The sequence below is a fragment of the Pteronotus mesoamericanus genome, unplaced genomic scaffold, assembly GCF_021234165.1.
Source record: "Pteronotus mesoamericanus isolate MK-2021 breed Mesoamerican mustached bat unplaced genomic scaffold, CSHL_Meso_final scaffold_533, whole genome shotgun sequence".
NCBI classification, from domain to species: Eukaryota; Metazoa; Chordata; class Mammalia; order Chiroptera; family Mormoopidae; genus Pteronotus; species Pteronotus mesoamericanus.
In genome coordinates, this window is record NW_026555320.1 from 1,894,184 (window position 1) to 1,909,616 (window position 15,433).

The 15,433-nt window shown below is 48.2% G+C and overlaps 1 protein-coding gene across 1 annotated transcript in view; it reads left to right on the top strand.

Moving 5' to 3' along the window:
- Nucleotides 1-1,234: 1,234 nt before the first annotated feature.
- The window catches only part of LARS2 (leucyl-tRNA synthetase 2, mitochondrial), a 110,933-nt gene continuing 96,734 nt past the window's right edge, over nt 1,235-15,433 (top strand). The window contains exons 1-3 of the mRNA XM_054594801.1: nt 1,235-1,336; nt 4,506-4,758; nt 9,359-9,487. Of these exons, the coding sequence (XP_054450776.1) occupies nt 4,525-4,758; nt 9,359-9,487 (363 nt within the window). The 5' untranslated portion in view covers nt 1,235-1,336; nt 4,506-4,524. The remainder of the gene's footprint in view (nt 1,337-4,505; nt 4,759-9,358; nt 9,488-15,433) is intronic.

Genomic DNA, 15,433 nt, shown 5'->3' on the forward strand with positions numbered 1-15,433 from the left:
GCAGGTTCTCAAGAGTCTGTCTAATTCTCACATTCTCAGACACTGAGCCTCAAACTTCAATGTGCCTAAGAATCTGCACTCCCACCCCCCAGCATTTTGTTAAAATGCAGAGCCTGCTTCAGGAGGTCTGGGATGGTGTCTGAGATTCTACATTTCTAGCAAGTTCCCAGGTAAGAATGCTGCTAGTCTGGAGACTGCACCTTGAATAACAAAGCATTTGGATTTTGAAATGTCAGGAGACTGTTACAGACTTAGAAATTGGTGAAAGATAACTGTGTGTCTGGTGGTGCTGGTCTGGGATTGCCGGGTGCTATAGGGCTGTGCCCCTTTGCTTGGCTTTTATTCAGCTCCGTAAGAGTAGATGTGGAATATGAATAGGAATAGGATGAATTTTGTTTGAAAGAGGTACAATTGATTTCAGCCCTGTAGAAAAAGATGGCTCCCAAACATTACTTTTGCTTGTTCAATAGGATACCAACCCCTTTGCACAATTAGCAAATTTGTTTCAGTATTCATGATTGCCCACATGTATGTTCTTCAAAATCTCTTTTAAACAGATTTTACCTTTTTGAAAAGTACACCCTGACACTACTGGTCCTTTGTCATTCATTCATCGATTCACTTATTTATTTACAGCAAGAGGCTTGCTAGAGTGGTGGAGGTTTCAGAGTGGGAAACAAACTCCCCTAGGAAAGTGGGTGTGTAGGTATCATGCTTTCCTGACGCCCAGCCCACGTACAAGGTGAGGAAGTACTTTACCTCCAACGTAAGCCAGGCAATTCTCCTCCCACAGCTAGATCGCTGAATGTGGTAGAAGAAGATGCTTTCACCATCATGTGGCCCAGAAAGTATCAAGAGATTACGAGACCCGACCAAGCCCAGTAGGGGACTGCCGCTGGGATTTAAACCTGACCTCAGGACTCCTCCATTGCTCTTTACACCACCTGCTGCTTAGTTTTTCTGGGGCCGCAACACCGAGAGCTCTCGCGCGTCTTCTGCAGTTGTTAATAACTAGACACCCTAGGTGTCCAGAGTTCTGGCGAGGTTAGCCGCCGGGTACGACCTGGCCAAACGGCCAGGCTTGGGGCGGTGGGGCGGTCCCTGTGCCCCGGGGGCGGAGCCTGGAGAGGCCGGGCAGACAGTCCCGCTCCGTGGACGGTGGGAAGTCGGAGACTAGGCCGAGCTCCGCCCCCGTCTGTCTGTGTCAGTGGCGGCCGCTATCAATAAAGTTGTTGTTGTGCCAACATGGCGGCGCCCATGGAGACAAGGCGGGCCGTGTTCACCTGAGGTGGGAACCGAGGCGTTTAAGGAATCGCAGGCCAGAGCCTGTGAGCAGGTAAACCCCTGACCGGGGCTCAGCGGGATGAGAGACGCAGCCCGATCTCCTTCCCTCCGGATCGGGAGGTTCCGACTGGCTGGGAGCAGGAAGGGAAGGCACGGACTGGGTTAGGTGGTCTCGCCCCCGTGCATTTTCCGAACTGGAAAAGTCTCCGAGATCGGCGTCTTCAGACTCTTTAAGCCCTAGGCCCCATTGATAGTTGGGGACCCTTTCCCTGAAAAAACGCACGGGTGCACATAGGTTTGTATTCAAGTTCCTCCCCCACCGCTCCCCTACCCCAGTTGGTCCCTGGAGCTTTGCTTCCTGGGTCGGGGGTTTGAACTCAGTTAAAAGCCATGCAATGCATCTCTGGCCCACAGGTCATTGCCACACCATGTTAGGGCTCGAAGATCCTCAGGGATCATTTGGGTTTACCCCTCATCTTAAGGAGAAGCTGAAGTTCCAGTCACGAACCTGAAGCCATGACTTCCCTGAGGTCATACGAGGAATTGGTAGTTGCAAAAGCTCAGATCTGTATTATTATTATTATTATTTTATTTCATCTGCAAACTTGGTTCCTTTAAGATTAATTTTCCCAAGTACATTCTCACACTTTCTTTTGGGTGCACCCAAATGCCTTCAAGTGCTTCTATGTGTTCTCTTTCTTGTCTTCTTCTACCCTTTCTCCTAGGTTCTCTGTGCATAAATGATTGTCAATTTGAGTCCGGTTCTCAGGCCCCTCCCTCCCATGGCAACATGCCACTATCCCCACTGTTCTCCTAAAACTTAACCTTAAGCGCCACGTGAGGTTGAATGGAGGTCAGGGCTGACTCTAAAAGAGGAGTGGAGTAGCGAGGATTGATGCTTTGGAAGGATCACGGAATATGGTGGAAGAAGAGACAAGATTCCAAATATCTAGGCAAGGACCTGCGTAAGAGAGATGAGCAAGAAGGGCGACAAGTTGGTCTTAAATACAACACACAGGCCACACCTTTTAGGTTTATCCTATGGGCATAGTCCTCCGGTAAAATTGCTGCTCCTGGTGAGAAAGAGGCCATCCCCTTCAGGCTTTGGTGGCCGAGAGCAGGGCCTCGGAGGTGAAGGAGGGGACCTGGGCTGAGCGCCAGGAAGTTCTATAATAAATCATAGGCCTCAGTACACTGCATGCTGAGTCTTGGGGACCATCTAACACACAGAATGTGAACTTTTCTTCGGGTCTTGACCCATTTTTTTTCCATATTACTTCCCAGAGAGATAGAATCAATTTACATTCCCACCAGTACTGTATAAAAATGCACATCACTTTTGATTTAACAGGCATTTGTCAATCTGATAAGCAAATAATGCATTGTAGTTTTAATTCACAATTTTTGATTAGTTGTAAAGTTAACCTTTTTCAACATATGTATTAGCCATTTGTACTTCCTCTTTTTTTCTGTGTTCATTTTTAAAATTAGGTTTTTAATGTTTTTCTTCTTATAAGTGAACTCTTTAGGATAAGTTTTTTTGGTGCAGTTCTTTCAGTTTTCTCTCAGCTTATTGTTTGCTTTCTCACTTTGTTCATGGTGTTTTGATATACAGATGTTTTAGATTTTAAGAGAGATTATGAATATTTTCCTTTCTGAATTCTTCTATTGCTTTTATTCTCAGGACAGAGCATCCTGCACCCTGTAAAGACGTATTAAGTATTCATCTACAGGGTGGGGCAAAAGTAGGTTTACAGTTGTGAGTATATGAGACATAGTTTATTCTTGCATTAGTATTTATTAATAATCATATTATTTTCCATATGAACAACCGTAAACCTACTTTTGTCCCACCCTGCATATTTTCGTCTTGTTTTGTAGTATTTAAAAAAATTCTTTAATCTATATGGAATTTACAATGGTTTATGGTTTGAGGTTGGGGGCTCTGATATGAATTTTCCCACCATTCATTGAATAATCTACCACTTTGTAATCTATGTGTTCTTTTTTCTTCATGAACTTTAAGGTCTTTTAAATACTCAGATCTGTTTCAAAATTCTCTGGTCTTACTGGTTTGTGTAAAGGAAAGTTTATTAAGAAGTTATTAGTGAGCCAGGTATTATGTAAACATTTTTAGGGAGCTTGTTTTTGATGTTTAGTCAGGAAATGTTATGGGTGGTTTGTAATTTGCTTCACAGTATAAGTTGTAGAGACTTTCATATCGCTCCTGTCGGTTCTGTCTGCATTCATTTGTCACAATGGCTAACCAGCATTAAAACCAAAAGCTTGTGAGGCTACAGCTAAGGTCAGTTTGTATTTTCATCATTTGTTGCTCCCCATGGCTTCTCTTCGAGAGAATAGTCTAATGTGTTCTTAGGGACTGCAGCCATCTCTCTATCTGTGCGCCCCCTGCTACACTGGCAAGCTTTAAACTGTAAAGATACGGAAAGGCGGTCTTAGCAAGCGAACCATAAAACCCATGGATCCTTCAGATAGTTGTAATTATGTAGAAACCCAACCCCTAAAAATAAATGCAATTGCCTTAGTTGTACAAAGTGTCTATACATTAGGTTTGTCATGTGAGATTGCTGATATTCAACTGATTTAATACAGTTCGCCAGTGTATCTGTAGACATATCTACTCACTCTAAAATAGCCAAGCCCAGTGGATAGGGAGTTGTTTTGTTTTGTTTGCTTTGGTCTGTTTCTAATTCCATCCCCAAAGGGGCAAGAGGTGTTAAATACAGTGAGAACTGGTATGTCAACGACTTTTGGCAGACCGACTTGTAAAATGCCAACCCTGTGATGCCAACTTACGTGAGTGTGAAACATATAAGCCCGTCACGAACCCTGTCGGCAACATTTGTGACCCAGTACCTTTGGGAAACGGGGCACATCCTAGTAGCTCTGGAAAGAGAAGGCAGGGAGGGGCTCCGCCGCCTCCCATGCAGTCTGTGGCTGTGGTAGGAGCTGGCCCAGGCAGTGGTCTCCGCTGGTTCTGATTGCGGTTTTGTATCTTTGGTGTTTGGGAGCACTGACTGCCTTTATGTTTTCCATTAAAAAGTTTGTGCTTAGCTCAGTTGAACCCTTAAAGCCTTCTTCACAGGGAGAGCCATCTCAGAATAAGAGGAAAGCACGTGCATGGGCAGGGGACATGGGGCTGTGCCGAGCGGAAGGACAGGCTCAGGCGGCTCACCAGCCTGCTTCCCATCCTCCTTCAGGGCCCCCCACCTTCCGAAGATGGCCCCTGCTTGGCAGAGACTGGGTTTCCGAGTCGCTCTCCTGCACAGGCAGCTCAGCGGTGGGCCAGATGTCCTCAGCTGGGGAAGGACAGTGCTTCCAGGACATGCCCGGGGAATTTACAGTGCCACGGGACAGTGGACGAAAGAGTACACGCTGCAGACCAGAAAGGACGTCGAGAAGTGGTGGCGTCTGCGAATAAAAGACCAGGCCTCCAAAATTCCCGAAGCCGATGTGAGTATCGGAGAGACCCCGGGGGGGGGGGGGTTAAGGAGGGGGGTTAAGGGCTCGGACCCTGGGGTCAGACTGCCGGTTCAAATAGGTTATCAAGTATGTGACCTTGAACCCAATGATTGAGTCTCTCTGTGCTTCAGTTTTCTTATGTAAAACGGACAGGGATAACAACAGTGCCCACTTGCTGCTCCCGAGGGTGCTGGCGAGGGGTGAATGTGACAAGACAAGGAGAGCCTGAGGGGACTTTCCCTGCGGTGCGCGCGCATTCTGGAACAGCGTCGAGGGGAACTATCGCGACAGGAGCTCCCGTGCTGGCCTATCGCCTAGCAGGGCAGCACGCAGAGGTCGGGTGGGGCCAGATGGGAGACGCCAGAAGACACACCTGGGCCCCTCAGCTGTGGAACTTTAAAGCTATAGATTCTGAGAAATGCCTGCCCCTCCACTGGTACAGCCTTGGCCTCCCCGCCGCCCCGCCTGTCACCTCAGCCTCAGGGTTTGAAAGGCACCAGCCCCTCCTTCCCTGGTATGATCTGGGGCTGCGGGCAGCCAACGCTGCCGTAACAGCTGTATGAGTGAGTGGACCCGTGGCGTCTGGTCTGATGCACCAGCTCAGTGCTCAGCCTGAGTTCGCTTTCTCGGGTGCTTGGCTGGGGCCCGTTCCCAGGGAGCGCGCTGCTGGGGACCAGGCTGGGACACATTAGTGGAGGCTTCTGGTGAGAAAACCTGGTATTGAGAAAGACGAAGCGTGTAACAGGTGAAATGATAGAAAGGAAGGTTTGAATGTGATGTGTAATTATACAACAAAAGCTTCACTTTTACTCCTTAGGAAGTGAAAAGCCTTCCTGGCAACATGATCGGATAATCTAACTAAATGTGTTTTAGAAACAAACCTTAGGGAGTGGTTCAGTTCTGAATCAGGAGCTTAAAATTAACTTGCTTTCTTTTGGTTTAGATTATAATTTGGTGACTTTCAAACATTTTGAAGTAGTAGCTTATTGATTTGGTGACATCTCATTCTTCTTAAGCATATGGTTAAAAAAAATTAAGTGGCTCAAAATAAACTGTTTCTGTAATTGGGTAAATAGCTGTAGGGCTATTGTGGGTGACGCCCTGGTGGCACCGTGTGGGTCAGAGCCGGGGGAATGGTGTTCAGGGACACCGCCTGGCCAGGGGTCTGGAGCCTGGGCAGCGAAATCCTGGCTCCGCCCCCAGAATTAGTGTGACTTTGGCCACATCATTTACCGCCTTGGTCCTTGCATTATTTGTCTCATGGAATTGTTTTGAAAATCAAATGAGAAAACGTGATGGAACACAGTTTACAAACTGAAGTGTTAGGTAAATGAAAGATACAAGAGGATGAAAGTGCACGATGTGTCTGCGTCAGGGATGAGAATCCTGCCAGCGGCTGGGTGGGTGCTAGAGTGTCTGCAAGCGACCTCGCTCTCGTATTAGATACATTTGAAACCCACCCAGATGAGTTTCTAGAAGTTGAATGTTTTGCCATAATTATCCTAATCATCCTTCTCCTAAAAAGAACCTCCATTTAATGAGCATATTACTATGCGTCAGGCACCATCTGTCCATTTATTTCCTCATTTAATCCTGAAATAACCCTGAGGGAAGGTGTTATCATTCCTAATTTGGGGGGTAAGAACACCAAGGCTTGGGGGGGGGCAGATTGGCAGTTTTGCCGAGAAGCACAGCTCACGTGGGGCAGGGCCAGGATTCAGACCCAGACGGCTTTGCTCACAGGATTGATTCCTGACCTCACGCTTTGAGCTTTCACCTGGAACCTTCTTTTGCCTCACCTTTGACCTACAGATTGTATCCGAGCCCAGGAAGGCTGCGCTGAGGAATCTGTCTAAGGCCTCACAGCTGGTGGCAGAGCGAGGACCAGAAGGGGGTGGGGTGGGGGGTCGGAGGACTCCAGGCCCCCTTGAGAGCTCCTTCCCTCCAGTCCTCCCGGCTCTGCGGCAGCTTGGAGCCGGATCCCTAAAGAGGCAGAAGTTATCTTTCTCCTGACGTCAGAAGCTGGCAGAAAGAATAGGACCTATTTATAAAGACTATCTTTTTCCCATCGCTTACAATCTTAATTTCTTTTAAAGGCTTAAGTTCCTACACTTTTATATAATTATGAAAATTTCCTTTTCAATCCGATTCCTGCTCGGTTATAACAAACCCCCATAATTCCTTCTCTGCTTGCCACCCACAGAGGACAGAATGCATTTCAGTGTCACAGAGGAAAGGGACTTGGTTCACGCAGAAAGCAAAAGGCAGGGGCAGGCAGGAGGCCGAATACCTTGTCTGCAGTAAAAATATTCATGAATATTAAAGGCTTTTGCTAGCAATACTTTTCTAAATATCTTCTATAAACTCTGTTGTGGTGTTTTGCTTAGTGACTACGTAATGAATCACTCGGTTTTACACAAATTTTATCTTTGTTGGAAGACATACAAAACAGAGATGCTAATGAAGAAGTTAAATGTGGAAATTGGGGCAAGATTGATTGTTAAATAACATAATATAAAAAAATAGATTAATAAAAAACAAGGTGATTATAATGAAAGAAAAATGGGTTTAATGTAAAAGCTTTACAATGAGAAACGAGAGATCCTTTATACCAAGGATTTTTTTCTTCCTGGGTCCCAGAGAACTCTGTAACCAGCTCCTTTGCCCAGTCCCTAAGAGCAAGTGGGGTGGATGGCTTGCTTATTTCTGATCCTGCACCAGCTGAAGAATTGAGGTCTCATACCTCCCTTGAGAGGCTCGTTCACCAGCCACCAGCCGAGAATTACTTGTCTTCTTAAAGATGTAAATTCCTGAGTCCCCACTGACTTTCGTGTCTCAGGTCCCTCCCACCCTCCTGAGGTTTTCCGGAGAGTCGTGGATCCGCAGTTTCCGGTTAAAGAGCGTGACGCGTGCACTGCTGGGCACCCATTTATATGAATCAACAGCACTCCAAGCTGACCTCCCAGTCTGTGCAGACCGGCTCCAGACCCCTTATTGGTCGCCTTTCCCCTTTCCTTCCTCCAGGCAGCTTGGCTTGACTGCCCGTTGGTCATTGCTAGAGGATGGGCAGGACAGAGAGAAGTGCCACTTTAGTCTGCTTTGTCACCTTGGTGGCTCTGTTGAAAGTTTCACTTCTTTGCTGAAGGGAGTGGGAAGCAAGGGGTCAGGTGTGACTCCTAGTTTCTCTGCGTTTCTAGTTTCTCCTGCTCCCCTGGTCCCTGTTGCTGTGTTGATATCGGTCATACAAATATTAGCAACAAACATAACGTTGCCCCTCCCCCCAACATGTGCAAGAAAGAGTGGTTATGAAGATCCTGTTTTACATTCATTTTTATAATTTTGGGGGAAGCAAAGCCAGAGAGAGCTCTGGGAGAGCTTGGGGAAGGCAGGGAGTAAGGGCAGGAGGGGAAACCGGAGGGCAGAAATAGACGGAACAGCTGTAACACCAGCCGGCCGACCCTTGGTGAGCAGACAGAGGCACTGCCTGCATTTCTTCAGAGGGGCGCCTTCTTCCGCACGGGCAGAGGGAGCGGTGCAGTCACCTGGACAGGATCAGCGGGCTTTGCTGGGGGAAGTGCCCAGTTTACACTATGGGCACAATTTTAACAGAACAAATAACTAACTGGCCTAGAGAGGCCGGTTATCAGGCTTTCCGAGCACAAAGTCCGCAAACATTTATCCAATTGTTATTAAACTTCCACTGGGGGTGGGTGAGGGTGGGGGAAAGAGATGATTAAACACAGTCCTTGCCCTTGAACGACAGGTCCCCGCTAAGGAATCAGTGAAATGACTACCACCTTTCCTTTGGAGCCTCAGCTGGGTGTGCACTCGAGCCTGTGACAACACCCTTTACCGATGGGAGGATGAAGGTGCCCAAGTCAGCGTTCCAATAAGGGCTTCCCGCCTGGTGTTCATCCTTGTGGGGCTCACGTACCGTTTCCTGAGTTTGTCGCGCTGCGGCCGCGCCTCTGGAAGCCGGAGTGTTGGATGACCCTGGCCTGTGGCTGCCCGCAGATCCACCTCCGGGAAACCACAGCCCTGCCCCTTCCTCGGCACGGATTTTCTCCTTCCCTTCCCATTGCAACGTTTTCTGTTCAAAGTGAAGTTCACAACACAGTGGAGAGACCCAGGACCCAAATCGGTGCCAGAGGATACTGGTGTTACTGCTCAAGCCAAGGGCAGCTCCAGGGCGCTTCGGAAGGGGCTCGTTTTCATACCCTTGTGAATCACTGCCGCTTCCGTGAATTGCATGCATGAGTGCTAGAGCTCCATGTGGCAAAACACACAGCTCTCCAAGACCCAGATAGGAGCTGTCTTAGAAGCTTTTAAAAGAGAAAAACAGATTAAAAATACAGATGGGTAGTTAGCACTTTGAGGGGGTTCGGCATATTTTGGACGTTCTTTAAGTTCAAAGAATTTGGGTTTTGACATTTTTGTCAACTTATGTTACAGGAACAGTTTTTTTTCAAAAGGAAACTTTTCACAATGATAAGCGATCACCCCAAGGAAAGCGCCCGCTGTTACGTGCAGGCAGGTTCCCAGTAAATCCCGCTCAGTACACGCCTCGTCACATTCTGTCATTCTTTCCTAGAAGTCAAAGCCCAAGTTCTACGTGCTCTCCATGTTCCCCTATCCCTCCGGCAAGCTGCACATGGGCCACGTGCGCGTGTACACCATCAGCGACACCATCGCACGGTTCCAGCGGATGCGCGGGATGCAGGTAAGGGCAGGCGCCGCCGGAACCCCCGGCGTCCGTCTGGCTCCCCCTGGCTCCCACGACCAGAACGCCGCATCGTGTGTTCAAGGCGCAGAGAAAGCCCCTTTCAGTTAAGATGAGATTGGTGGGTATCAGGGGACTAAATGGTAATGAAAACTACAATCGAAAAAAGATGAGATTAGCTTTGAAGATCAACGCGAACAGCTCAGTGTTTCCTTTTGTGGGTTGGAAGACATTATAATAAAGCTTCTAGATTAATTGCTGGGGGGCAGCCACGTGTTGGGTGTTGTGCCAGGGATGGAGATGGGTGGGGGTGGGGGAGCCACAGATGCGGGTAACACAGGGCGTCTCCCCAGGAGGGGTTCACAGGCTGGTGGGGGTGAAACATAAATAGGGAATCGCTGTTTAGGGGATGAATCCAATAGCTGAAATATGGATCAAAGGCTGTGAGGAGGAGGTGGGGCCACAAAGAAAGTTTGCTCTTTGTATTTGATATTTTCTATGTTGTCTAATGAGGATGTGTTTACTTCATAATAGAATAAGTAAAATTATTGTAAGAAACAAGTATTTGGAGAGTACCAAACGTGGGGGGAGTTGGGAAAGGCTCCGCCAAAGAGGGGCCATCCGACGGGGCTCTGGGGGCGGGTGAAATTTCCTGGGAGAGGGCAGGAGAAAGACCCTTGTGGGCCTAGTTGGCCGATGTGGGCCAGTCCCCTTCTCTTCACTGCCAGTGTCCCCTGAGCCTGCCCTTTACTCTTTGGCGACCTTCTGGAACCAAGCACAAAGAGGCAGGATGGGAGGGGGCTTGTGAGTGAGGACCTTTGAACCCGATGGCCAGGGTTAGGGTACCAGCTCTTAGCACTTCCTAGCTGTGCGACCTTTGACGAGTTAGTTAACTTCTCTAAGACCTAGTTTTCTCTCGCCTATAAAGAGGAGATCAAGTACATGCTCAGTGGTCTGCTTCCAGGATTCAAAGAAGATGACTGTGAAGCACTTAGTGCGTACCCAGCACGTGGTAGTAACCGTCAATACTGGCACAGCTGGGCCAGGGCTGGGATCTGCTCACGCCAGGTCCCGAGAGACCCCTGCGTGTCTCTGTACCCAATTTTACATGTGTTAGTTGCCTTAGTAGCTTGCAATCCAATGTGCTGGGATCTGCGCACCATGGAAATCAGCAAACACCACAAATCAGGGCTTCTTCCTCCGGAGAGCCCGTTAGACATTAACCGGCTCTCCTGCGGGCCGTGATGAACCCGTCGGGGCCTGTAAGAATGGCAACTGCCACCTCCCTGTCCTCTGTGAAGACATTCTTTTAGAGAGACGAGTGCATCCTTGTCACAGTTGGTTTGAAAATTTATGCCAAACTGACACTGGCAGCAAGAAGTCTTCCTAAAAAGGAAGTCAGATTCTAGCGTCTCTGTCCCTGGAAGAGTTAATAACTTGAGACTATCAAACACAGAGATTTGCGCTCTACTTGAAGATGGCCCTCAGGTGTTTGTCTCCCTGGTTTATGCTAGCTGTCACTTCCCCCAGACATTGCTTTCCATCTTTTCTGCTGTGTTTATTAGGAGGAGGCGCTGTGGAATGAATGGGCTCTTTGCCTGAAGTATAATTCTTGATCTAACTGTGGATTCTTCAACTAGATTTTTCATATTTTTTTACTTACCCAACTTGTTTTAGACAATCAGCACATGCAGACAGATCGCTGATGGTTAAGCTTGTACATTTATGGTAAAGAAAGAGAAGCCCATTAAGCAGACAGGTGGTTGGGGGGTATAGGTGGGCTTCTAGTACCTGCAGATGGAGGAGGGATTACAGAGAAAGCTCAAGGCAAAGCCTTGGGCCCAGAGGGACCGGGACCTCTGTAGGTAGCTCAGGCCCAAAGGACAACAAATGGAGTTGCCTACAGTAGCAGAGGCCCAGGGTCAGGCTGCTTCCAGGAGTTGGACAACCTAGGTTTGAACCCCATTCCACTGCTTTCTAGCTGAGCAACGCTGCCCAAGTCAGTTAATGCCTCAGTATCCCACTTTCCTCATCTTTACAATGGGGATAACAGCCGCGCCTCCACAGGGGGTGTTGGGCAGTTTCCACGAGTCAGTAGCTGTGCGAGTCTAGCACATAGTAATCCCTTAAGCAGTGATGGTTGTGACTCTTACACTGACCTGACTTCCTCTGGGAAGTGGTTCATCTCCATTGAATAAGTGAATCCCCATTCTCTTCGGTCTGGAGCATGCTACGTGATGTTTTTTGTTTTTAAAGACTTTATTTATTTTTAGACAGAGAGGAAGGGAGGGAGAAAGAGAGGGAGAGAAACATCGATGTAACAGAGAAACACTAATCATTGCCTCTAGGGAACTGAACCTGCAACCCAGGCATGTACCCTGACTGGGAATTGAACCGATGACCTTTCGTTTTGCAGGATGGTGCCTAATCTGCTGAGCCACACTGGTCAGGGCCACATGATGTATTTTTAATGTCTGTACTGCTATTCAGTTTGTTAATATCCCTATGTACGCGAGAGATACTGATCTGTGCTTTTCTTGTAATTTCTTTGTCTGATATCAGGGTTATCTGGGTCTCATAAAACAAGTTTGGAAGTGTTCTTATTTTCTGAAAGTGTTGTGTATTATTTCTTCCTTTATTGTTTAATAACATTCACGAGTGATGGTATCTTGGCCTAGAGTGTTCTTCGTGGGAAGTTTCAAAATGACAAATTTTGTTTCACGTATGCAGCACGATTCAGGCCTTCTGTTTTTTCGTGTCAGTTTGAGTGGTTCTCAGTGAATTTGTCCCTCCTTCCTCTGATTCTGTTCTGGACTGCCTTCTTTATTTCCTTACCCACCATCCCTCCGTAGCCTCATCTATCCCCTTTAGTTTAAATAGGATATTCTTAAAAATTATAAACATTTCCACTGCCGAAGTACAGAGAACATTATCACAGATACCCAGATTGGCCATCCCGATGTAATAGATGTTACCATTTATTCATATTAGCCTCAGCTCTTTTTTTTTTTTTTTTTTTTTTAATGTAACAGATACATTTGTGCCTCTCCATGACAGATTTCAGTCCTTCAATTCCAAGAAACCTCTGTCCCAAGCCTAGTATGTATCCTGGCCTTCCTATTCCCATGCTTTTACTCGATATATTGTTTAAGGATACGCGCTCTCCTATGTAGTGTTGTGTGTTTTTAATTTTATAAAAGATACTTAGTATTTTGAGTATTTTTTCACTCAGTATTCTGTTGGAAGATTTATCCTGTGTTTGTGGAGATGGTTCATCCATTGTAAGTGCTGTGTCACGATGGCCGTATTTAATTACCCATTTTCGCATTGGTAAAGTTGGAAGTTGTTTCAGATTATTGCCCAGGGAGTGTCCTGTCCCTGACTTGGCCTGTACCTGACATTGCTGGGTCACCTCATCCAATTGCCCTCCCAAGTGCTGGTGCTGATTCAGACTTCTGCCGGCAATGGATGACATTTCTTACTGCCTGATGTTTTTGACATTGCTTATTAATGTTAGACTTTAATTTTTGCTAATTTGGTGTGCAGGAAGTGACACCTAGTTGTGTTATTAATTTTCATTTTCCTGAGTGCTGTCCTAGTGCCGCTGAGATATCTTCATATCTCTTTTAAGTTTCCTCTTCCCTGACCAGCTTGCTCACTTATTTGCCAGCTTCCTCCTGGGTTGTTTATCTTTTTTGTATTGCTCTGTAAGATTTCTTCCGGATTATTGATTCGTTGTTAGTTAGCAATGCGAATATCTTCTCCCTTCTGTGGTTTGCCCTTGTGTTTCTCTGAGCCCGGCCAGTTACCATGGGTTGTAATTGAAGACTGCGAATGAGCGAGAAGGATGGAAGGCTCAGGGCTGCTCTTACTTTGGTTTCCTCCTGTAGCAGTGAGCAAGTTGCACAAAGGAGAGAAATGAGACAGGAGTGTAACGCCTCTGCGGCAGTTTGTGGCGCCGTGCCTGAAAGCCAGGACCTTCGCACCTCTCTTGGGGAAAACTGAAGTCACAAGCAGCTAGGTAGAACATGGATACACAAGTAGATGCCACCAGGCTTTATCAGTGGACAGGCCAGCGGTTTGGGGGCGATGAAGTGATCGGGAATGAGGGGCTTTAGCCAACAACAGTGGCCTACCCGCCTCCTGCCTCACAGCTTTGTTGCAAGCTTCACGTGAGATGATCAATGTGAAAACCCCATACAAACTCTAATGCAGTTTCCCAGTGTGACCCCTCACTGCCAGCAACAGTAAGGGAGTCCTGAGGTTTGGGCGTTGGCGCAGGGCTTGCTGGGAGCCAGAGGCAAACGGTCCTCTTTTGGGACTCAGGCAGGGCTTGCTGCCGGTCGGCCTCTCCGCACACGTGTACAGTGTCTGGTGACACATTTAGAGCTTAGTGCCATATGGTGATGTCGTTGTGTTTTCATCTGTTGTATGCACAGATGGCTGGAAAATAAAATTACCCGCCTCCCACCTCGGCTGGTCTCCCCAGCACCTTCTGGGCCAGACGCGGGGCGATGAAGGCATCCACATGCCACGTCCCCCTCACAGACGGGAGCTAATTTGTCGTAGCCGAAAAACCTCTGGGCACTGCCCGACAGAGGTTTTGGCTAGGGCCTTTTTGCTGTTCCCTGCGGACGAGGAAGGACACGGGACACGGAGGCCGTGTGTGTGGCAGCTGCGTGAGCCCGACGTCATCACCTGTGAATATCAGGCAGTGAGGGGAGTTCTGAGCAAGTGAACCATCCTCTGTATACGGTTCACCGGTTTTCAGTTTGCCTGTCAACCAGCAAGTGTTTACGAAGAGCCCAGAGCACAAAGCGTGGCTTTGAGTTTTCAAATTTTCAAATCTTTGCAGCGTCTGAAAGGAGAGAGAGAGGGTTTTTGGAGCTTGTTGTCTCAATGGCATTTGAGGAAGAGAAGGCATTAATGGTCCAGAGTCTTGAGTGGAAAGTGGCCTCTGCCTCTGCCGGTCAAGTCCCTCCACGTCCCCACGGGAGGTCTTCTCCTTGAGCCTGGGTGCTGTCACTGGGGTCTTTTTGTCCAGACGTGTTCACCTGCATTTGATTCCCAATCTGTGATCATGGTGGGTTGTGACACTTGCCAAACACAATGAAATGTTGTGTTTCTCATTTCTTGGAAATCAAGTGTTTAATCTACTCCAGTAAAACCATGGCAGTCTCTGAAAATAGCAATTTTTGGGGAAGCGGTAACCATGGTTGCTGTCAATTAGAAGCCGGACTGGTTTCAGATGTAAAGCTTCTTTCATGGTGAGAGGGAAATAGGGGGGCTCGCGATGGGTGTCGTGCACCCCTCTCCGCAGAAGTCAGCCGGGCAGCTGCCCCGGCTTCCTGGCCTCTCTCCAGAGTCTTCACTCCACTCGTTCCATCTTACTTCCTGGGTTGGAGGAAGAACTGGACTTTTGCTTGCTATTTTTCCCCCCTTATGAAAGAAAAGTATTTTAAAATTGAACATAAAATTTCATATTCCCCCTTTAAAATATATATGCCTGTGAAAGGCGGCAGCCCCCTCTGACCACTGCCTGCCTCCCCAGGCCCTTCTGGACAGCCGCCCCTGATGCTCTCCAGCGTCTGCCCCTCAGGCGCCTTGTCTGTGCATCGTCACGTGCAGCTGTGCTCTCTCCTGTGTCCCTTCTCCTAGGTGGCAGCCACCCGCCCCGCCTGACAGCCCTGAGATGCCTGTGGCTCTGCCCGCAGCGGGCAGCAGGGTGAGCCGCGGCCCCGAGGCTGTGTCCACAGCGGGCGCTGGCCCAGACCCAGCTCCCGGGCCCCGCTTCCCGGCCCGGCCCCGTCTGATCGCCAGGGCCCTGATTCCTGTGTTTGCCTCTGGTCAATAGCTGCTCCTGACTCCTCTTTGATATATCAACTCCTGGCAGGCTCTGCAGTCCTGCTGGCGTTCCTGGGCTGGCCCTTGGCCAGGTTGCTGTCA